Raw genomic sequence first — 23,952 nt, forward strand, 5'->3', positions numbered from 1 at the left:
AATAAGCAATAACTTGCCAAAAATCTGCAGAGCAGAAGACTTGGAAACCACAGCAGCTTCTTCTAATAAAAGCAAGGTAGTTTCACCAGGAAAAAAGATGCAGCAAGTTACTTGCACAATATCAATCTTAGTCACTTAGAGCAGTAAAGTTACCAAGTTGGACTGAAAGGAAATTACTCTATTACCGCCAATCTCTCTAGTTATAATATTGTCACTACATGGAGCCATCGGTTAAAAAAAACAAGTAGTATTCAGATTACAAGTTGAGACGCAACTATGACCATAGGGTAAACTTTGATTCCTTTCTGCTTTTACCATTATTGCAACTCTGATCTTAAAGATTTAACTTTTACAATAACATTCAAAGAATGTGATAAACTATGTATAACTTCCAAAAGAAATTCAGATTGGGCTCCTTTGCTGAATTTCTGTTGCTAACTGTAATGAAGTACAGCTATTATGAATAATGAATATTACTTTAAATTGAATTGCAGTGGTTAAGCCCAAAAAACAGGCTTCAATAATTGAATGGTAAATTTAAGAATGGTTTTTAAACGTTCTTTGCTCGAAGTGTTCACAATAAATGGGATTTCAGAGCAGACATAAAGAAGCAAAACCCTTGAATAATTTTGAGAACAAATTGTTGGTGGTATTGTGATGAATGAAATGGGCTAAATCTATGATCTTTGATCTGGAACAGACCCCAGAGCAGCTAACTCCTACAAGACAAGTAGTACTGGCAACAGATTTTCATTTGGAACATAAAAGGTTTTGTATTTTGCATTTGGTTGTATTCTGGATCATGTTGTTTCTATTAAATGTTACAAATGTCACTCCACTCTTTAAGAAGGGATAGAGGCAAAAGATAGGAAATTATAGGCCAGTTAGCCTGACTTCAGTGGTTGGTGAGATGCTGGAGTCTATCATTAAGGATAAGGTTTCAGGGTACTTGGAAGCTCATGATAAAATACACTGGTCAGCATGGTTTCCTTAAGGGAAGATCTTGCCTGACAAATCTATTGGAATTCTTTGAGGAAGTAACAGGCAGGATAGACAAAGGAGAGTCAGTGGATATTGTTTACTTGGATTTTCAGAAGGCCTTTGACAAAGTGCGGCACGGTAGCGTAACGGTTAGCGCAACGCTATTACAGCGCCAGCGATCGGGGTTCGATCCCCGTCGCTGTCTGTAAGGAGTTTGTACGTTCTCCCCGTGTCTGCGTGGGTTTCCTCCGGGTGCTCTGGTTTCCCCCCACATTGCAAAAATGTACAGGTAGGTTAATTTGGGTTTAAAATGGGCAGCGTGGACTCGTTGGGCCGGAAGGGCCTGTTACCATGCTGTAAATTAAAAAATTTTAAAATTTTAATGACGCTGCTAACCAAGATTGGAGCCCACGCTATTCCAGGAAAGGTACTAGCATGGATAGAAGATCAGCTGCCTGGCAAAAGGCAAAGAGTGGGAATAAAGGGGGCCTTTTCTGGTTGGCTGCTGGTGACTAGTGGTGTTCCGCAGAGGTCGGTGTTGGGTCCACTATTTTTCACATTACACGTTAATGATCTGTAGACGGAATTGAGGGCTTTGTGGCCAAGTTTGCGGATAATACAAAGATAGGTGTAGGGGCAGATGGTGTTGAGGAAGCAGGGAGTCTGCAGAAGGTCTTGGACAGGTTGGGAGAATGGGCAAAGAAGTGGTAGATGGAATACAGCAAAGGGAAGTGTACATTCTTGCACTTTGGTGGAAGGAATAATGGCATAGACTATTTTCTAAACGGGGAACAAATTCAGAAATCAGAGGTGCAAAGGGACTTGAGAGTCCTAGTGCAGGATTCCCTGAAGGTTAACTTGCAGTTTGAGTCGGTAGTAAGGAAGGCAAGTGCAATGTTAGCATTCATTTCGAGAGGACTGGAATATAAAAGCAAGTATGTAATGCTGAGGCTTTATAAGGCATTGGTCAGACCACATTTGGAGTATTGTGAGCAGTTTTGGGCTCCCTATTTAAGGAAGGATGTGTTGGCATTGGAGAGGGTCCAGAGGAGCTTTACAAGAATGATCCCAAGAATGAAAGGGTTAACGTATGAGGAGTGTTTGATGGTTCTGGGCCTGTACTCGCTGGAGTTTAGAAGGATGAGGGAGGATCTCATTGAAACCTACCAAATATTGAAAGATAGAGTGGACATGGAGAGGATGTTTCCAGTAGTGGGAGAGTCTAGGACCAGAGAGCACAGCCTCAGAATAGAAGGACATCCCTTTAGAACAGAGATGAGGAGGAATTTCTTTAGACAGAGGGCAGTGAATCCATGGAATTCCTTGCCACAGACGGCTGTGGAGGCCAAGTCATTGGGTACATTTAAAGCAGAGGTTGATAGGTTCTTGATTAGTAAGAGCATCAAAGGTTATGAGGAGAAGGCAGGAGAATGGGGTTGAAAGAGAAAAATAAATCAGCCATGATCGAATGGCTGAGCAGACTTGAAGGGCTGAATGGCCTAATTCTGCTCCAATTTCTTATGGTCTTAAAACTTCTGCTGTTCTGAAAAGTATCCAGCAACTTTAGGTGGTACCGAGGCTGACACAGTACATGTACAATAGCAACAGTACTGTAGATCACATGCAGCTAAGTTAAAAGTTGGTAGCTTAACATTTCAGATTGATCCAAACTCAGCAGATACTATATGCATGTGTACAAAAGAAAACCTGATCATTAGCATGCACAGATTATTTTCAGTCCACTAACTATTTGTAAACATACTGTTTTTAAGATGAAAACTTATTAGGAAAGAAAGTGAAGGTAGTAGGTACCCTCACAGTGTGTACTGACATACCTGATAATGTATTAAAGCTGAAATGTTTAGAAAAGTCCACAGTCTTTAAGATTTTCTTTAATAATGATGTCTTTCACAGCATCAAACACAAACTTGACATTTTGTGTGTCAGTGGCACATGTCATATGTGCATAAATTTCTTTGACATCTTTTCGCATATTGAGGTCCAGGAATTGGTTCTTGATGTAACTGGCAGCATCATCATATGTATTGGGACCTAGAGATGGAGGACAATGAACAACATTGATTTATGGTGAGTCCAATACGACAGTCAAGATCACATGATCCAGGCTGTTGTTTAGACAGAGCAATGATCCAAGCGGCCTGAACCACAAGAAGAGCACCTTGTTCTAACACAAAAATGATGCAGAGCACTTGAAGGTCAAAACAGTGAGTGATCTTGCCTACTTTCATTGTTCCTCTATCCCAACTCTGCCTGCCTTCCTAATGGGTCCTCTTGGCCATAGGTCGACCTGGAAGTCCGGATGAGGTGGTGAGATCTGTGACTAGTGACCAGGCCTCAGGTGGCTGATACCAAGGCTCCACTCACAGAATGCCCTGATATCCTTTGACAGATGATTATTAGAGAAATCTTAAAACACATTCAAATAGATTTAAGAAATTAAAAATATAAACTTTATTTTAAAATTTAAAATGACTTTACTTAAATGATCAACAATTAATTAAAAACATAAACATTTACCTGCAGTTACTTTTTAATCAAGATCACTGACACTGGCTGACAAAGGGTTAGATACAAAGTCAATCCGACCCCACTGTTCATGACATTTTACACTGGACTCAGTGATGGGTTCAGAGCAGAAGATCAGATGCACTCATCTGTGACTTTGTGTTTCAATACATAGGTACAGAAGTCAGGTACAAACTGACCTGAGCCTGCCAGCTGAGTGAAGGTTCCCTGCAAAACTGCCAGCTAAAGATTAATATGTTCAGGCCCGTTAAACAATTAACTGGACTGGGAATGATTAGTAAATGTTATCTATTTGAAATTATTCCTCAATCTATCATCAAATTTCCCGCTAAGAAATATGGAATGAAATAAAAAGTACCATCATAGTCTGGGAAGCAGATGCTCAAATGAACTTTTTTGATTTTTTCCTCAAATAGATCCTTCTTGTTCAAAAAGAGTACAATGGAGGTGGCTGCGAAGTATCTGTGGTTGCAAATACTGTTGAAGAGATGGAGACTCTCATGCATTCGGTTCTAGTGGAAAAAGAGCAGACAGGGATGCTGAAACAGTATAATTTTGTCCTGTTCATACTTTCTTTTCCTTTGCTAAATGGGGAGTTGAGGAAAAACTTCCTTTCATAGAAACAGAGGCCAACATGGGTCTAAAATTAAAACACAACTCATCTGTAGCCAAACCAAAACCAACCCGAGCCCTGGGACTTGTAATTTCCATCCTCAATCCATCCCCTCTTGATATAACACTTGCAGTGATGTTATTGATTTTTTTGTGGATGACTCGACGTAGGTCAGACAGAGGCAATAATAAGAAAATCAGAAGTGACCCAGATAATGTGTTGAGCCCCTGGGCCAATCAGGCACAGTCAACCCAACCCAATCTCAAGTGTTTTATCCTAATATACCTAACCCAGGTGGTCAGGTGCTGATTAGAATGTGGAACTGGCTTTATAGACAGCAATGGAGTTAATAATATAAGTATATTCAAGGGAGAAAGGCTGATGGTGTGAGATGAAGAGTGGTGAGAAGGAACTTGTGGGAAACAGTAACACTGGTGTAGAAAAGGTCAACTACCAAATTGTAAGTTCCATTAAAAAAAACTGTTCCTCGTTCATCTCTCACCATTACATCCCACCATCATTTTACCTGTTAAATGTGAGACCTCATCTAATTTTCTCCTCATCTGCTACATTCATGGTCTGGTGTTGAAATATGCTTTTCTAATAATGCAGAGACTAGTTATTTTCCATAAACCACACCGTACAGGAGTCCAGTTGCTCCATCATCCCTGTACCAGTTTTTAGAATAATCCCACTTCCCTGCTCTTTCCCTGTAAGTTATTTTGCCTTTCAAGAAATTATCTAATGCCTGTTTGAAATTTGGCACTTAAGTTGCTCCTACCATGTATTTAGGCAGTGCATTTCACGTCACCTCAATATTCTCATTTTATCTTAATTTTTCCACATTTTCGGGGGTGCTTATTTTAAATCTGTGTCTTCCGACAAGTGAGAAAAATCTCTTCCTATTTACTCAATCAAAGCCCTTCATAATTTTGAATTCTTCTATTAATTCTAATCTTAATATGTTCTGTCTGAGGAAAACATTTCCAGTTTCTCCAGGCCCTCCAGATGTCCAATGTCCCTCATCCTTACTGCTATTCTAATTAATCTGCTCCACAGTCTCACAAAAACCTTGCATCTTCAGAGAGTGTAATGCACAGAAATGGACACATTGATAGCTGAGGCTCAACCAGTGATTTATAATTTCCTGACATATGCCTCTATTTGTAAAATGAAGGATTCTGCATGCCACTTTTTCCAGTAATAAACTAAACATAAAGGTTCCAGGTGTAGGATTAAAACATTTGGTTTATTAAGAGTTAAGTACATTTGCAAGTGTAAAGCTGACAAGAGAGTTTGGAAAGCAGGAGAGAGCGGAGAAATACCAATTATTACCTAGTCCGACAGGGCTGGACAAGTGAGAACTGCGTCACAGAAAGACATTAAGGGAGGATTTGCAACTTCCTGTTGGTTGTTCGCCCTTCCTTGAAGTTCTGTACTCTGCCTTCAGTTGCTTGAATCAAATGCTGATTGATAGGTTTATTCTGCTCCACTTGAAATGACCCTGAAGCCCCCAACTAGAGGTAACTAGAGATGACATATGGTTTGTCTTTCGTAAGTGACTGTGAGTTGTGAAATGAATAGGTCTTTGAGTACTGCCACATAACAACAACTTGCCTTATTATGGCACCATAACATCCCAGGTTCTCTTCAAAGGAGATTATCAAGCAAAATTTGTTGCTAGCCACACAAGGTAAGCAAAACAGTGTGGTCATAAACATTTAAAAGAAGGAGAAAAATGGGAAAAGAGATTTAGAGGGAAATTCAGAGTTTAGGGGCTTGGCAGTGATGGGTCAAGCTCCTCCAGTACACATCCAAGGTATCGTTGAAGTGTGGTGAGGAATTCTGTCCCCTCCCTTTCAGGCAGTGAATTCCACATACACCCTCATTGCCTCTCACCCTTCTACCGATTACTTTACATCTTAGCCCTTTGGTTCATGATCCTTCCACTAAGGGAAGTAGGTCCTGAAACAAGGACAGAAAATGCTGGAAACATTCAATGGGCCGGGCAGCGTCTGTGGAAAGGGAAACAGAGTTAACACTTCAGGTCCTGCTTGTTATCTGGGTCCCTTATATACACCTCAGTTAAGTCTCCTGTCAGCCTCCATTATTACAAATCTTTCCCTATTGCTACAATTGGGAATCTTGGTCAGCATGGGCCAGTTGGGCTGAAGGGCCTTGTTTCTGTGCTGTATGACTCCAATTGCACATTTGTCCAGTTCTAGCAAGATTTGTGTAGATACTTTCTGCATCCCCTCCAGAGCAACGTTCCTATAATGTAGTGACTGGAACAATACAGAATAAAACTGTGGGCTAATCATTGTTCTGTGCAGTACGGGTTTACAAGATTTGCTTGCTAACACTCCTATGAAGGAACTTGGGGTGCTTAAGTGTCATAAAAAGGTGAGCTGTTGTTGTTGTGTAGAAATACTCGGGGACCTGATTCAACTAACACTCAGTTGACCCTCACTGTTTGGCAAAAGAATTTAACTCGGACAAGTGCAAACTGTTGCATTTTTGGGAAGTTAAACCAGGGCAGGACTTATACAGTAAATGACAGGGCCCTGGAGATGTTGTAGAACAGAGAGACCTAAGGTTATAAGTATAGCGTGCCCTGAAAGTAGCGACACAGTCGTGGTGAAGGTAGTGTTTGGCACACTTGCTTTCATCGGTCAGGGCACTGAGTATAAGAGTTAGGATGTCATGTTATAGCTAGCTGTACAAGATGTTGCTAGGACGCCACTTGGAGTATTGTGTGCAGTTCCGGTTACCTAGCTATAGGAAAGATGTCATTGAGCTGGAAAGGGTGCAGAAAAGATTCACAAGGATTTTGCTGGGACTGGAGTGCTTGAGTTATAAGAGAACCTGGATAGGCTAGGACTTATTTCCCTGGAGCACAGGAGGCTGAGAGGTGACCTTATAGAGACATATAAAATCATAAGGGGCATAGATAAGGTGAATGGTCACAGACTTTTTCCAGGGTAGGGGAGTCTAAAACTAGGGGGTATAGGTTTAACGTGAGAGGGGAAATATTTAAAGGGGATCTGAGGGGCAAGTTTTTCACACAGAGGGTGGTAGGTATGTGGAACAAGCTGACAGAGGAAGTGGTAGAGGCAGGGACAATTACAACATTTAAAGGACATTTAGACGTGTACATGCATAGGAAAGGTTTAGAGAGATGTGGGCCAAATGCCAGTAAATGGGACTAGCTCAGGTAGGAAACTTGTCTGGCATGGACGAGTCGGGCTGAAGGGCCTGTTTCCGTGCTGTATAACTCTATGACTCTTAAGAGGGTGAAGTTGCAGAAATAGGCAGGGGCAAGGCAGAAGAAAGTAACCTTGAATTTTTCAACTTGAGATATTAAACAGCTACAAGGTGTAGCTGTAAAGTATTTAGATGCACACATGAAGTACCATGACATGGAAGGCTTCAGGCTGAATGCTGGAAAATAGGATTTGAACGACCAGCGGGGACACGGAGTGCCGAAAGTCTGTTTCTGTACTACATGTCTATGATTAACAGCCAGCAGGGTGGTGAGATTTTACATTGCTGGGAGAGTGAAAACTGAGAATATCAGTTTGAGCAAGCTTTCCTAATAAAGACCTTATTGTACACCCCAAAATGATTGAAGTGATGTTTAGTCCTTGTTCTACAGGTCACGTTGAGATGTGGCCTTCCCTAGATAGTTAATGAAAATTCAAGTAATATATGCCTTGGCAGTGAAGCTTTCAATTGAATATTAATTTGTGAATTAATATGCAATAAGTGTTTTGTATAATGTAGTAGTATTATTCTCAGTTCAAAGTACTGTGGATGGTAGAAGACTGAGAACATATTACAGCTGTTGAATATCCTCAAGGCTTGCTGTTAAGGGTTTGCTATACCAATTTGGGTTTAGTTGTGGTAAATAGCCAAGCCCAGTTGACCACTGGAGTTAATACTGTATGTCCTTGGCATTCTGCACTGCAGTCAGGGAAAACACTGAATGAATCCTTGTACATTCTGGTCACGCAAGCAATGTTCTTCCAAATGAAGCCCAAACACAACAACTCAGCTATCGCACTGAATGTACCCGACATAATCACATACAGACGTCACACTGAATTAAATCCAGCATTTTTCAGTCACAAGCTGAAGTGCGTTAATGAGCCAAGATTCGGGAGGCACATAGATTGACATCATGCTGAATTAGCACCCTGTGGTAAATACACTCTAGCTGTATAGAACAAACCTCACCTCACATTATACATTTCTAACTGCACATCTAGTGTTACTTCAGGAAGGCTAATAGTATCATCAAGGATGCCTGCCACCTTCTACTTTCTGGGAGAAGATACAGGAGCTTGAAAGCCTGAATGACCAGTCTCGAGAACATCTTCTTCCTCACTGCTGTCAGACTTCTGAACCAATCACCTTTCTCGCATCCCCTTCCCGGTGGTGCTGACACGTTCTCGGACTCTTAACACTACCTCTCTCGGTTGTTTTGTTATTATCACTTTGGCATTTCTTTTGGCACTACTTCAGATTGCCCAACTATACTTTGCACCATTCTGTTGTTTTGTAGTATTACTGTCACTGTATTTCTTATTACCTTGTATACTGTCTACTCTGTGAGCTTCACATGAGCAAGGAAATTCATTGCACCCTGGTGTAAATGACAATAAACTGAACAGAATCTGTGTTACAAAGGAAGAGAGTGCAAAGGGGATTTACAAGGATGTTGCCAGGACTTTTTAGCTACAGGGAAAGATTGGATAGACGAGGGTATTTACTTTGGAACAGAGGAAGGAGAGCGGAGACGTTACGGAGGTGTACAAAATCATGTGGGATCTAAATAGAGTAAATAGGAAGGACTTTTGTCCCCTTAGCAGAAGGACCAAAACCAGCAGGCACAGATTTAAAGCACCTGGTAGAAGAATTAGAGGAGAGGATCCATGAACCCATGAACACTACCTCACTATTCCTTTTTTTTTGCACTATTTATTTATTTTTGTAACTTATAGATTTTATGTCCTTGCACAGTACTGCTGCCACAGAACAACACATTTCACGTCATATGTCAGTGATTCCAATTCTGATTCTGATTCTAACTCTAATTCTGAGATGGGAAAATGTTGTTGGAGGCAGAGACCTTATCCACATTCAAAGAAAGCTTGAAGAGCTGTGACCTGCAGGGCTATGGACCCAGTGCTGGAAGGTGGGTTCAAGCTCTTCATCAGCCAGCATTGACACTATAGGCCAAATGGCCTCCATCTGTTTGATAAATTTTCTAAGACTCTATGATTCCGAAGTATCTTGTTAGATTTGTTGTAAAACCTTTGCCATTCGTTTGAAGGATCACATTTGTAATACCTCCCAACATGGAAGAAATCCATTAGTCTCATTATACCAGCATTAGGCCTAACCTCGTGAGGATTTAGATCAGAAACAATTACGTCCTTCAGGGGATGCTTTAAACAATGTTGTGTGATTATTTGTTCTTATGGAGTAGGTTTAGAGTTACATACCACTTCGTCATCTTCGACCAACACCATGTCATAAGCACTGAGAGCACCACAGAAAATAATGCAGGTAACTCCCTCAAAACAGTGGATCCACTTCTTCCGCTCCGACCTCTGTCCACCAACGTCAAACATTCTGAGAGTGGAGCAGAAATTAGCATTGTAACTACATCGGTGTTTCACGAACTATGAAAGAGGGACACAGCTCTATCCTGACAGCCATGATCCACAATTAAATACTTCATAGAACATAGAACATAGAACAATTACAGCACAATTCAGGCCCTTCGGCCCACAAAGCTGTGCCAGACATGTCCCTACCCTAGAAATTACTAGGCTTACCCATAGCCCTCTATTTTACTCAGCTCCATATACCGATCTAACAGTCTCTTGAAAGACCCTATCGTATCAGCCTCCACCACCATTTCCAGCAGCCCATTCCACACTCTCACCACTCTCTGAGTGAAAAACTTACCCCTGACATCTCCTCTATATCTCCTCCCCAGCACCTTAAACCTATGTCCTCTTGTGGCCACCAGTTCAGCCCTGGGGAAAAGCCTCTGACTATCTACCCTATCAATACCTCTCATCATCTTATACACCTCAGTCAGGTCCCCCCTCATCGTCCATCTCTCCAAGGAGAAAAGGCCAAGTTCCCTCAACCTGCTTTCATATGGCATGCTCCACATCCCAGGCAGCATCCTTGTAAATCTCCTCTGCACCCTCTCTATGGCTTCCACATCTTTCCTGTAGTGAGGCGACCAGAACTGAGCACAGTACTCCAAGTGGGGTCTGACCAGGGACCTATATAGCTGCAACAATACCTCCCAGCTCCTAAATTCAATTCCCCGATTGATAAGGACAATACACCATATGCCTTCTTAACCACAGAGTCAACCTGCACTGCCACTTTGAGCGTCCTATGGACTCAGACCCCCAAGATCCCTCTGATTCTCCACACTGCCAAGAATCCTACCATTAAGATTATATTCCGCCAACATATTTGACCTACCAAAATGAACCACTTCACACTTCTCTGGGTTGAACTGCATCTGCCACTTCTCAGCCCAACTCTGCATCCTATCTATATCTCTCTGTAACCTCTGACAGCCCTCCAAACTATCCACAACACCCCCAACCTTCGTGTCATCCGCAAACTTACTAACCCACCCCTCCACTTCCTCATCCAGGTCATTTATAAAAATCACAAATAGTAAGGGTACCAGTACAGATCCCTGAGGTACACCACTGGTCACCGACCTCCACTCAGAATACGACCCCTCAACAACCACTCTTTGCCTTCTGTGGGCCAGCCAGTTCTGGATCGACACTGCAATGTCCCCTTGAATCCCATGTCTCCTCACCTTCTGCATAAGCCTCGCATGGGGTACCTTATCAAATGCCTTGCTGAAATCCATATACACTACATCTACTACTCTCCCTTCATCGATGTGCTTAGTCACATCTGCTAATAGTTTAAAAGAACCTGCTACTTATTTACTGAATCATTTTTTAAATTATTACAGAATGGCGCAGTTAAGCTGTTTTCTCACAGCTCCAGTGACACGAGTTCAATCTCGACCTCCAATGCTACCTGTGTGGAGTGTGCACGTTCTTCCTGTGACTGCATGGGTTTCCTCTGGGTGCTCTGGATTCCTCCCACATCACAAAGACGTGCAAGATGATAGGCTATTTAGCCGCTGTAAATTGCCCCTAGTGTGTAGATGCGTGGGAGAATCCGGAGGGAGTTGATGGGAATGTGGGGAGAATGAAATGGGATTAATGTAGTATTAGTGCAAATGACAGCTTGGAGATGGAAGAGACTACAGATGCTGGAACCTGGAGCAAAAATCAAGACGCTGGAAGAACTCAGCAGGTCAGACATCATCTGTGGAGGGAAATGCACAGTCAACATTTTGGGTCTAGACATTTCATCCAGCACCTTGTTTTTTGTTGCAAATAATTGGCTGATGGTCAGTGTAGACTTAGTGGGCCGAAGGTCCTGTTTCTGTGCTGAATGACTCTGTGGATTCCACAGACTTGGTAAAGGTTCATGTAGAAGCAAAATTGAACATCCTGGCTGGAATGGTGGTCAAATTCAGGTTTCTTGCATTTGGGATGTGGGTTTTAGCACAGGCTTGGCTGCTGATATGAATATCTTCTGTCCAGAATGTGAACCAGCTCCTAGTGGGCATGAATGTACAGACTGATCCATCCTTAGCGGTCACAGGAGGATCAAAGGAAAATTGTGCCACTTAGGCGAGGATTATTTTTGCTCAATAAAAACAAAAAGTGCTGGAAACGATAGATCAGGCAACATGTATTCAGAGAGAAACAGAATTACTGTTACAGAGCTTTTATCATAATGGAGAAAATTCAGGAATCAGGCATGCGTTAGGTTGCAGAGGAGGTGGTGGGTTGAGAGAACAAGAAAGGTGTCTGCGATGGGTGGTGACCAAGAGGAAATGGGTGGTACAGGTTGGTGGTGAGGGGTTGTAAATGGCAGACAAACTGTCTGGAGGAGGTGTGGAAAGGAGAACAGAGAAACAACAAAATGTCTTGACAGAGACACAAGAGTCTGCAGATGCTGGAATCTGGAGTGAGAAACAAACTGCTGGAGAAACTCAACAGGTCAGGCAGCATCTGTGGAGGGAAATGGACAGCTGATGTTTCAGGTCGAGATCCTTCAACTGGACAAATCAACAAAAAGTGCTGGAAGAGTGAGATAGAGAACACAGCAGTTACTGTAAATCTGAAGTAACGGTGAAGGGAATACTCCACAGGTTAGGCAGCACCTACAAGTTTTGTTTGCTTTTAAATTAATGTTACTGTGCAGTTGGAGGTGAGCTACAGCATATAACAGAGAACAGGATAAGACAAGATACAAGATATCTTAGTCACATGTACATAGAAACACACAGTGAAATGTGCCATTTTGCGTTACTGAGAATGTGCTGGGGGCAGCCTGCAAGTGTCGCCAATCTTCCGGCGCCAACATAGCATGCCCACAGCTCCTAACCTGTAGGTCTTTGTAATGTGGGAGGAAACCGGAGCACCCGGAGGAAACCCACACAGACACACAGGGAGAATGTACAAACTCCTTCCAGACAGCGGCTGGAATTGAACCCGGGTTGCTGGCACTGTAATAGCGTTACACTAACTGCTACTCTACTGTGCTTTATTTTGTACGTGGCTGTGCAAGCTTGGCATGGGGGTGCTTGTCCTCTTATTTCTGATCTTAGATTCCTGTGAAGGAAAATTTTTCCTAGGAATTCCAGTAAAATGGGGTGAGTTGTGTGAGAATGGAGGAGGATGGCGTCAATGAAAACAAAGAGTGTAATCTCACGGTTGAAGGGTGATTAGAGGAGTCAGGGTCAACGAGAGGCGTTTATGGTGAGGTAACCAAAGGATTTGGGATTCACACCTGCAGCTCACCTTGTTTGGATGTCCTCCAGGGAGCGCTCTGGGATAGACACCCTCAGGACGACATGCTCCAATGGGAGCGCTGTACAAGGAATGATGTCATCCCATGTGGTCCTAACTTGACCACAGGAAGTGTCACACTCAAATGTCCTGACCCAGAAATGATTGCAAATGTGATTTACTCCAGATTAAATCAATTTTCAATCAAAGAAGCCTGAAAAAAAATTGCTATGTGGTTCCCGTTTCTGGAAAATTATATTCCCTAACATAAACATCCCTTCACTTTGATAAGAATAATGTTTACACTTAGACATCAAGATTTATACCATAGGACAAATGGCTTATAAAATGTGCAACTTCTTAGTAGTCAAGTTTTAGGGGAAGTATGTTGAATCATATTTAATATGGATTATAATGCTGCGAGATTAATCTCACTATGAAATATCTCAGCATACATTAGAGGATGAATGGTTAGAAGCAGTGGACCACTGCAGACCACTTAATTCACCCGGATCTTTGTGTATTCATGGGATACATCTAAGCTCTGCTACTGTTGGTAGATCAGGAACCTTTACATGGCAGGAGCTGTGGATTAAGTCACAAGATCATCCAGCCCTTACCTGAAGTGCAGGTCCTGGCAAGAGAACTGTTCTTCAATAATACCTGTGGTCTTAACTCTGGACCTCAGGACATCTTGTTCATTTGGAATAAAGTCAGGAGCAGTGATTCTGTCCAGATTATTCAAGTAGCTGATGAAAATAAAAATCACATTTTTTATTGATACTTGTTAAAGCTAAATATTCTAATAATGTCCATATTAAGGCTCCAATTGCTGACACAGCATTTGTCAGGAAAAGTTCCATGTTTAACTGTGGTAGGAGGATTCAATGCTAAGGATATATGGGCCTGTTTCCAGCTCTTTACTGTGATGAGCTGAAGCAAACAGGGCAAAATCAACAGAAACCTCAGCTGCGTTGTTATGTTTCTCTGCAGCCTGCAGTTCTTGTAGATACATCTCAGAGGGGCCATAATGCAGATCACACCACCCTTACCCCTGAATCAATAGCTTCCAGTCACTGTCCAGTGGAAGGAGAATTAGTGCAAGCTGACCCTGAAGTGTTACATTGCAAAGATTTCTACCTTTTGTATGATGTATTAAACCAGGTATCCATCTGTCCTGCCAGCACTGACTAAACAAGACTCTGGGAGGTGCCCTGGCCAAGATTCATATTCAATCAATGGTAGTAAAGGGACTAATTATCTGGTCATTTCTCTCTCAGTGTGGAACCTTGCACTAATTATTTGGCAAACGCAATGATTGCACAAAGTATTTAATTAACTGTGAATTACTTTGAGATATCTTGAGATTACTGAAGGTACATAGGTGAAGGTATTTGACAGCTGTAGAATGGTTTCATTTATTCAAACCATGAACTTCCCCAAAGCACTGACGTCCAGTGAAGGAAGAAACCCCACTGCAAGTTGATGGCTATTTCCCAGCAAATGCCATTCTAAAGCTTGGAGTCACAAGAGACTGTAGATGCTGGAACTTGGAGCAACAAACAACCTGCTGGAGGAACTCAGTGGGTTGAGCAGCATTTGTGGGGAGAAACAGATTGTTAACATTTTGGGTCAAAACCCTGCATCAGGTCCTGTCCTGATTAGGATCAGGATTGTCCTGATACAGGGTTCCGACCCTAAATGTCAACAATTTCTTAAATGACATTATTGTACCTGCCTCAACCACTTCCTCTGGCAGCTCATTCCATATACTCACCACAATATGTTTGAGAATAAAAGGATGATTTGAGGAGAGAGAAAGGATTAAGGAACACAAGAAAGAAATACACAACAGAACTTTCCTAAGAGAATGGGTCAGGCTTATTGTGCCTACATGACTTTTCCAATAACTAAGCGAAAGACCTAGAATTCTAGTGCCCAAGACCTTAGATGCTACTGAATGAAGATTGTACTTTTCCACAATGGAAACTGTGCTTCTTGGGTCCAAGACTAGGTCCAGAGTTTAGTGGGGAAGAGAGGATGAGGACTGGAGCTAAGGATTGGATCTGAATGGGAAGTTAGAGAGTAGGGTGGTGATAGGGGCATCCTTCAAGGATTTCTGAGGTTCAAAGCGTTGGGATCATCCAGGGATTAAAGAGCCTGGGGATTCAAGGCTGGGCCTCGAGAGGTCAGGAACAGATGTGGGAAGGTTAGTGTAATGTGGGGATAAATGAATCAAAAAGATGGAATGTAAGTATGAGAAGTATGGGACTAACCTAAAGGAGTCCCAATCCAGTGCGGCATTAGTAAATCATGGTGGGCTCAGACAGTTTGTCCCTAGACAATCCAATGCTCCAAACAAAGCTTTGCATGTGGAATAGTCTCATCCTGTGCACTCCCATCTGGAAAATTGTGTTGAGTTGCAAGGGTGCCTCATGTCAAGGATGGATCAAGAAAGTGCAATAGTCTCTCCTTCTGTTCGTGAAGTATCTCCAAATTTCTACTTTTTAGTGTGGAGCAAAACTGTCTGGAAAATGGTCCTTTTCACATTTCACTCCAGGCAAAACCATTTTTCAGATGATAATCCTGGGAAGAAAAGCCCTGTGATTGAATTTCTAGGCCCTTAGGTCCTTCGGTTTACTGAGTGCACGGTTAAATTAGAGTCAGCCTTAGGAACAGGGTCACCCTATCCAGCTATTCAATTCTGCTGGGTTTCTTTAAATTAAATATATACTGAATTTAAGTCATCATTTGTTAAACAGGAACACATTTCCTACAAGTACCTGTATCAGGCGAAGTAGGTCTACTTACTGGTTTGATATGTAACATCTTGGGCTGTATCAGAGAATAAAAAGGAAATCGCATAATTTCCGCACTTATATCAGCTTTACACAACTCCTTCCCCAGCCAGGCATTATCATTCACACCATCACCTATGGTGCTATGTATTTTGGTTCACTTGGTTAACTATGCTGTACTGGTGTGCATTAAATTACACTCATTACCAGCATGACCAGAGGTGTTGATTTTCACACCCTAAACTGTACTCGACACTGAAAGTCATTAGAATTAGCAAATAACTTCTTCACTTCCTGCTATTAAAAAGAGAGCTCTAATTGAAAAGAATTGCCCAAACAACACCAGTCACTTACTAAATGATAAATCATGTTGCTTTCTACCAAAAGTGCCTCCATCTGTCCCATCTCTGCCATTGGCTTACATTTGTTGCTAAAATGGAGACATGTATGTGTGTGGGTGTGGGTGTTTGGAGGGAGGGAGCTCTATTAACAGGAGAAGGGAGAAAATAATCTATCATCTATCCATGATCATGCATTCTGTGTATGCATGTAAAACATTGTAGGTAGGATGTGATTGCCCTGGAAAGGGTGTAGAGGAGAGTCACCAGAATGTTGCCTGGATTGGAGCCTTACATTTATAAGGAGAGATTGATTAGGCTGTTCCCCCTGCAGTGGAGGAGGCTGAGGAGTGACATGATAGAGGTATTTAAATTTATGAGGGCATAAGGTAGGGTAGGTGGTAAAAATCTTTTTTCCATAGTGGCACAGTTTAAGGTGAGATGTAGGAGGTTCAGAACAGCTGAGAGGGGGAGCTGTTTCACACAGAGGTTGGAGTTTGGAATGTGCTGCGTGGAGGCAGATTTTCTGAGACATTTAAGAAGTATCTAGACAAGCACTTGAATCACCAAGGCATAGAAAGATACGGACCTAATGTGGTAACTTGGGATCGGTGTAGGTAAGTAAAACATGCGGTCTAGATATGGGCTGAAGGGCCTTTTTATGTGCTGGATGACTCTATGACTTTACAACTCTAAGACATTGTCATAAATGAATTAATGGTAATCACATAAGCTACAAAACATCAACATAATGGGAAAGAGAATGTCATTCATGGTAGGAGTGACATGTGTTGTGTTCATTTATTTAAAAGAGTCTAGAAATGATTAATAAAATTAAATAGGTGGTTGCATGATATTCCTGTCTCCACTATTTTAATGGAATCAGCAACCAATTTAGACAAAGGGATGAATCCCTCCAATAAAATACAGGAATGCACTGTTTACATCCGACAACTTGGCTGGTAGCAATATCTAGCCAACATGAATTCGTGGGTTGAACATACTAGGAGGCTGAATCATTGAGCTGATATTCCGCTGCTCTCTCGAAGCAGGCCTGAACCCCTGAGTCGGCCCACAGCTTCTTTATGATGTCCACCAGCTCCTTAGGCATGGTTCCCTCCTCGATGGAATCTGCAAGATTAAACAGCTGTCTCCCAGCATCCTAGAAACACAAAGGAGAACAAAATTAGGAATGTAAGCAATCAAAACACTTCCAACGTAAGGTGCACTTGGTGCGTGATGATATCAAACAGCCTGAAATCATTGAACACAGTGGGGTTGAAATTCACTCTCAGCTGCAAGTGCTAGACTCGAAATAGCAAATGTGAATTAATATTGGTTCCATTGAAATCGTAAGAAACAAATTTCATAAGCAAATATGACAAACATATGCTGCTATATTGGCTTTAATTATAAAGCTGAGCATGAATTTATATGTACCTCGCTGTCTTTCATCTGTTCCAAAGTTATTCCAAAGCAAACAATGTTTATTTATAAAAGAAAATCAATGTGGAAAGTTAGTTGGTTAGAATGGAGATAAGTTCAACCTGATATTACTGCATAATCCATAAATGGTTACAAGTGAAAATCAAAAAGTTGTAGATGCTGGAAATCTGTAATAAAAGCAGAAGATGTTGGAACTACTCAGTTGGTCAGGCAGCATCAGGGAGAGAGAAACAGTGTTAACATTTCAGGTTGAAGACCCTTTTCAGAACTGGCAAACTATGACTCAGTGAAAGCTGGGTCAGGAGGGTAAGGATTCAAGTCCCACTTCAATGACACTGTGACATGTGGCTATGTCCAGATGAAGCACAAAATGAGACTAGTCCAGTGCATTGATGCCATATCCTAATAACTGGATTCCTCGGGTGTCATTATGCACAAGTACAAGGTCATTCACTTCAAAACTGTATTCATGGGCTCCATGTTGTTGTTACCACATCTCCTGTTTTAAACACATAATAGCACAAAACTCTGGCAGTGTGTTCTGACATACCTGCCAAGGAATTATAGTCATACAGCTCAAAAACAGGCCCTTCAGCCCAACAGGCCCATGCTGGCCATCAAGAACCCATTTACATTAATCCTGTACCATTCCCATTTTATTCTCGCCATATTCCCATGAATTTCCCCCAGGCTCTACCACTTACCTGCTTACTAGGGGCAATCTTTAGTGGCCAATTAACCTACCACCCCACACATCTCTGGGATATGGGAGGAAATTGGAGCATCTGAGAGCAATCCACATAGTCACAAGGAGAACGGAGGTCAGGACTGAACCTAGGTGGCTGGAGTTGTGGGTCAGTAGCTCTAGCAGCTGTGCTTCTGTGCCACCTCCACTTTTGTCTATTGATACTTCAGCACGTGTCTATCCTATAGTTGTGTGTGGTGTTCTCTAGTAGTGAAATAAGCATACAGGTATAAGCTTGAACCTCACTCCCATCTTTTTCAGTGGATCTTTAACAGTCTGAGCTGCTTTTCCAGCTAGAGCCTTGAGGCTAGGTGATGTGGAACTGTGCACACACTTCATTCCATTCCTACTGAGGAATTTAGCAAATTTAGAAGATGCCAAAGAGCTAAGCCCCACATTGCTAACACCCGGGCCTTCAGTGGGTTACTTTGCAAATCCTGTGCGTGCTTGACTGTTGTCTCTATTGCCTGGAGAATATCAAATGCCTGCTTGAACTTAAGTGTCGACCCACTGATTGCACACAGCTTGGATTCCACAGCTCTGCAATCCTGCCACATCTTCGCTATGCTTACATCATACTTGCACTGTCCAGCAATCCATCTCAAAGTATGACAGAGTCTGCAATGTTTTCACCTGGCTGCTGAGTCTAGCTGTTAGATGTGTACCACTGAACCATGGGAATGAGGTGGAACACAGTTAAAGTAACTCTATTAAGGCCTTGCTGCCTGGTTTGATTTGAGACTGGTTTTCATCAACAAGTCTGTCCCAGCACCTACAGAACAAAACAAAATAGACCTCTTCCTCTCTTCTGGAATGAAAAAGTGTGCATTTGCATACAGATGAAAATCGCTATGATGCTGGAGGGACTCAGCAGGTCAGGCAGCATCCGTGGAGAAAAGCAGACAGTTAACATTTCAGGTCAGGACCCTTCGTCAGGACTGAAGATAGGAAAAGGGGAAGGTCAGTAAATAGAAGGGAAAAGCAAAGCAGTGATAGGTGGACAAAAGAGGGGAGGCGGGGTGGGCACAAGGTGGTGATAGGTAGATGCAGGTAAGAGGTAGTGATAGGCAGGTCATTCGTTCCTCGGCTCAATGGCAGTATTAAAAAAATCAGAAATACAAGTTATTACATACATTACATCAGGTACTGATGTTTTATTTTGGCCATTGGGCAGTTTCAGGCTGTGAACTTCACTTGTATACTGAAAACTAAGCAAATCTTACTCCTGAAGGAAACATCCTGTTTAATCCTCACGGCCAATTTTGATAATGATACTATTCAATGCATCCGAACACAAAGCCGCTCTACTAGTCCAATCCTGACCTCAAGTGCCCCATGTCTGGAGTTTGCACATTCTCCCTGTAACCACATGCATTTCGTCTGGATGCTCTGCCTTCCTCCCACATCCCAAAGATGTGCAAGTCGGTAGGTTAATTGGCCACTGTAAATTGTCCATAGGTGCGTGGTCAAATCTGGGGGGAGTTGATGGGAATGTGCGAAGAAAAAACAGGATTAGTGTAAATGGCTGCTTGATGGTCAGTGTGAACTCAGTGGGCTAAAGGGCTTGTTTCTGTGGGAGTCCTAGAGTCCTAGAGTCATACCTTCAGCCTAACCAGTGCAAGCCAACCAAAATGCCCACCAAAACTAGTCCCATTTGCCCATGTTTGACCCATATCCCTCTAAACCTTTCCTATCCATGTATTCGTCCAAGTGTCTTTTACATATTGTTATTGTACCTGCTTCAAGCACTTCCTCTGGCAGCTTGTTCCATAAACAGTCAGGGCATGGAATGTGCTGCCTGGGGCTGTGGTGGAGGCAGGTACATTGGTCAAATTCTAGAGATTACTAGATAAGCATATGGAGGAATTGAAAATAGAGGGATATGTGGGAGGAAGGGGTTAGATGGTCTTAGGTGAGGTTTAAAGTTTGGCACAACATTGTGGGCCAAAGGGCCTGCATTGTGCTGTACTGTCCTATGTAAACGGACCACCCTATGGGTTAAAAAAATCTCCTGAGGACAATGTAAGGACAATGTAATTTCAATGTTGTGCCTGTATAATACATCTTGAACATGTTGTAACAAGTGCAGGGTGTATTTTTGCTACTTGCAATGTGCCATTAGATCTAATCCACTGTTCTTGTCCAAGAATATCAAAGCATATTATAAGCACACTGTAATTTCAAAAGATTTTATTGTCAATATTTTTAAAGCGGGGTATTTGCTCACCGCATTTGCTGAGTTTCCGTAATCAATCCCAATGGTGGACATGGCTCGAATGATGGCCAGGATGGACTGAAGGATATTGCCGTTAATGATGGATATGAAGGCTAAACATTCTTCCTTTGAATAGCCATCTTGGTGGATGATTCTACAAGAAAAGTCAATGTATTGAATAAATTATTTGCTTGTTAATTATTCCCTTCAAGATTTATTTTCTTTGCCTAAATTTCTGTTCTAATGATTTCTGTGCACCTTCTGTACACTGAGAAGTCAGGAGTTCGGCTTGTAGACATTCTCAGGGATGGAATTGGTGTTCCACAGTCAATGTGCCATAAGGTATATTTACCCTCTGGTAGGAATGGTGTTCCCTTGGTCTGGGGAATCCTCCGATGGTACACCATGAAGGCTTGACAGAGTTTGAGACTTTGCTGGCAACCTGTTTTCTACTTTGTCTAAGAACCTTGGAAATAGGAGCAGATGTCAACTACATGGTCCCTCTTGCCTGCTCTGCCATTCAATAAGATCATGGTTGGTATCCCAGCTCTATCCTTTTCCCTGCAGATCCCAATGCCACTGGATTCTGTTTGCAACATGGTCGTGTAGCGGTTAGCATAACGCTATTACAGCGCCGGCGACCTGGGTTCAATTCCCGCCGCTGTCTGTAAGGAGTTTGTGCATTCTCCCCGTGACTGCGTGGGTTTCCTCTGGGTGCTCTGGTTTCCTCCCACATTCCAAAGATGTAGGGGTTAGGAAGTTGTGGGCATGCTATGTTGGCGCCAGAAACATGGCGACATTTGCGGGCTGCCCCCCAGCACATTCTATGCAAAAAATGCATTTCACTGTGTGTTTCAATGTACATGACTAATAACTAAATAGATCTTAAATAAATAAACCAAAAGACTATCAATCCCAGTACTTTATAGACATCTGCTATAGAGAATTTCAAATTCACAACTGCTTGGTTAAAATCATGTCTCTTTCTCAAGTGAATGATCCTTTATCTTGATTCCTGGGATGGAGATGTGTCCTTTAAAATTAAGCAGACTGGGCTTATATCTCAAGTTCAGAAGGATGAGTGACGATCTCATTGAAAGAAGCAACATTTTTATTGAAGAAACAAGAGATACTGCAGATGCTGGAAATCTGGAGCAACACATACAAAATGCTGGAGGAACTCAGCAGCTCAGGCGGCATCTATGGAGGGAAATGAACAGTTGACGTTTCGGGCTGAGACCCTCCATCAGGACTGGTATTCTTATTGGGCCTCACAGAGTACATGTAGGGATGATGTTTCCCTTAGCTGGGTAACTAGAACCAGCAATTATAGCCTCAAAATAAAGAGTGGATAAGTTAGGACTGAAATGAGAAGAAACTTCTTCATCTTGAGGTTAGTGAATCTTTGGAATTCTCCGCCCAAGAGAAGCCTGAGTCACAGGGTATTTTCACCGCAGAAATCAATAGATTTTTGGATATTATAGGAATCAAGGGATATGGAGTTAGTGCAGGAAAGTGGCACTTGAGGGAAAAGATCAGCCAATCTCATTGAATGGCAGAGCAGGCACAAGGGAAAAATTGGCCTTCTTCAGCTTCTATTATATTCTTGGACCATTCCCCCAATTCAAGACTTACCTGTGGATTGTGTGAGAAATGGAAATTGTTGTTCCTTCTCACCCTCTCATGGGATGAACAATTATGTTGATGAACTTTCTTGAGTCGCTCTGCCCATTTAATGAAGACATTTCCACAGTGTTGCTGGGCAGAAAGTTCCAGGATTTAGAGTAATCAAACAGTAATAAACTTGCATATCAACATGGTCTACAACCTGGGGAGGGTGTCATTCTTGTGAGGCCACTGCACTTGTCTTTGTACGGCATGCTTTGGAAGATGCTGTCAAAAACATCTTCATAATTACTGCAGTCCTTCTTGGAGATGCTGCACAGTGCAGACCTGGGCTTCTGGTGGCAGCAGAGGAACAGACTCCATCTCTGCACCTTACCTCTCACCCCTCTCAGTTTTACATAATTTCATTTTGTTATTAATATATCTGGAGGGTTACTAGCACTTCTGTCACTTAACCATCTTCCATTTAGATCTCTTCCTCCTACTGTACAAGGTTTGAAGAGGGGTGTGTGTGTGTGTGTGTGTGAGCATGTGCAAGAGTGCACATGTGTGGGTGCATTTGTGTGTGTGTGTGTGTGTGTGTGCATATATGTTTATGTGCATTGCTTCTTCTCGATGCTTGATCTTCTTTTAAATATCTGTTAATTTCATTTAGTTTTGATATAGTCTCACTCACTCCACAACGGCTGCCTTAATTGGTGGGTATTTTTAACACTATTTTCCTGCATTTGCATTTAAATTTGCAATATTTCCCTCTTTGTGAATCATCCAACCCAAGTGTTCAGGTCAGACAGAACTACTGTTCAATCTGAATTCTGCCTGACTCCTGAATACAGCAGCATTTTGGCTGGGGAATAAACTAAATTATTAAGTAAAAGGATAAGAGGAGAGTTCAGGAGAAATATCCTCACTCAGAGGGTGTTGGAGCTCTGGACCTCACTGTCTGAAGGGTAATGGAGACAGAATTCCACTTCACATTTTGGATGAGCACTTAATGTGGAGTGACCTGAGAGTTACGGACCAAGAGCTGAGAAGTGGGATGTTTCTTTCCTTCTTTGTTGGCTGACATGGACTTTATGGGGCAAATGGCCCACTTCTGTCTGGTGAGTTTCCAGGTTTTTTTCCAGTTTTCCAAGATCCTATATGTCTTCCCCTTTCTGCTAAGTATTTCTGAGGAGAGGAGCCTTCGGACTTTTTAAATAATTTCTCTTCAACCTGGCTGGGATCAGTAAAGATCTCCCCTTGCCCAATGTCAGCGATTCTTTATTTTACGCTTAACCTCCTAGTTTACAAATTCCTGTTTAAGGGGCAAGATCGTTTGAACAACTATTTTGCTGCTTAGGCACTTGCATAAACCCTCCTGAGTTCCCATCCTCTTTCCCGATGTGCTGCCTGAGAAAGGGGATAAGTTTGTCTTTGGCCGGTTGCAATGAATGTGACTGTGAACACTGGTCACCGACATTACTCAGGCTGGACATTGGGTTTCAGTGAAGTGAATGGAACCAAATATGTAGAAGTGAGTACAGGAGGTGGTCCACCCCCATGCTTGTTTAGTGCCAGCCAGCAAAGAGGAAATCACCCATGCAGTGTACAAACCTTTGTTGGTTAAATACAGAAGACAAGAAATTGGATTGCACAGTGCTTGTTTCTTCACTGCCTGCCACACAATCCAAGATCAGTTTTACCCAGAGTGAATCACGTTACTGATTACTGAAGGTT

General features: G+C 42.3%; 1 protein-coding gene across 1 annotated transcript in view; it reads right to left on the minus strand.

Annotated features, from left to right (window-relative positions):
- Window positions 1-2,842: 2,842 nt before the first annotated feature.
- The window catches only part of LOC127580675 (guanine nucleotide-binding protein G(t) subunit alpha-2), a 44,090-nt gene continuing 22,980 nt past the window's right edge, over window positions 2,843-23,952 (minus strand). The window contains exons 3-8 of the mRNA XM_052034374.1: window positions 20,620-20,761; window positions 17,206-17,363; window positions 13,686-13,814; window positions 9,649-9,778; window positions 3,887-4,040; window positions 2,843-3,033 (exon numbers count right to left, since the gene is read on the minus strand). Coding sequence (XP_051890334.1) covers window positions 2,843-3,033; window positions 3,887-4,040; window positions 9,649-9,778; window positions 13,686-13,814; window positions 17,206-17,363; window positions 20,620-20,761 — 904 coding nt within the window. The remainder of the gene's footprint in view (window positions 3,034-3,886; window positions 4,041-9,648; window positions 9,779-13,685; window positions 13,815-17,205; window positions 17,364-20,619; window positions 20,762-23,952) is intronic.

Source organism: Pristis pectinata, chromosome 20 (assembly GCF_009764475.1).
Source record: "Pristis pectinata isolate sPriPec2 chromosome 20, sPriPec2.1.pri, whole genome shotgun sequence".
In the NCBI taxonomy this organism is placed as follows: Eukaryota; Metazoa; Chordata; class Chondrichthyes; order Rhinopristiformes; family Pristidae; genus Pristis; species Pristis pectinata.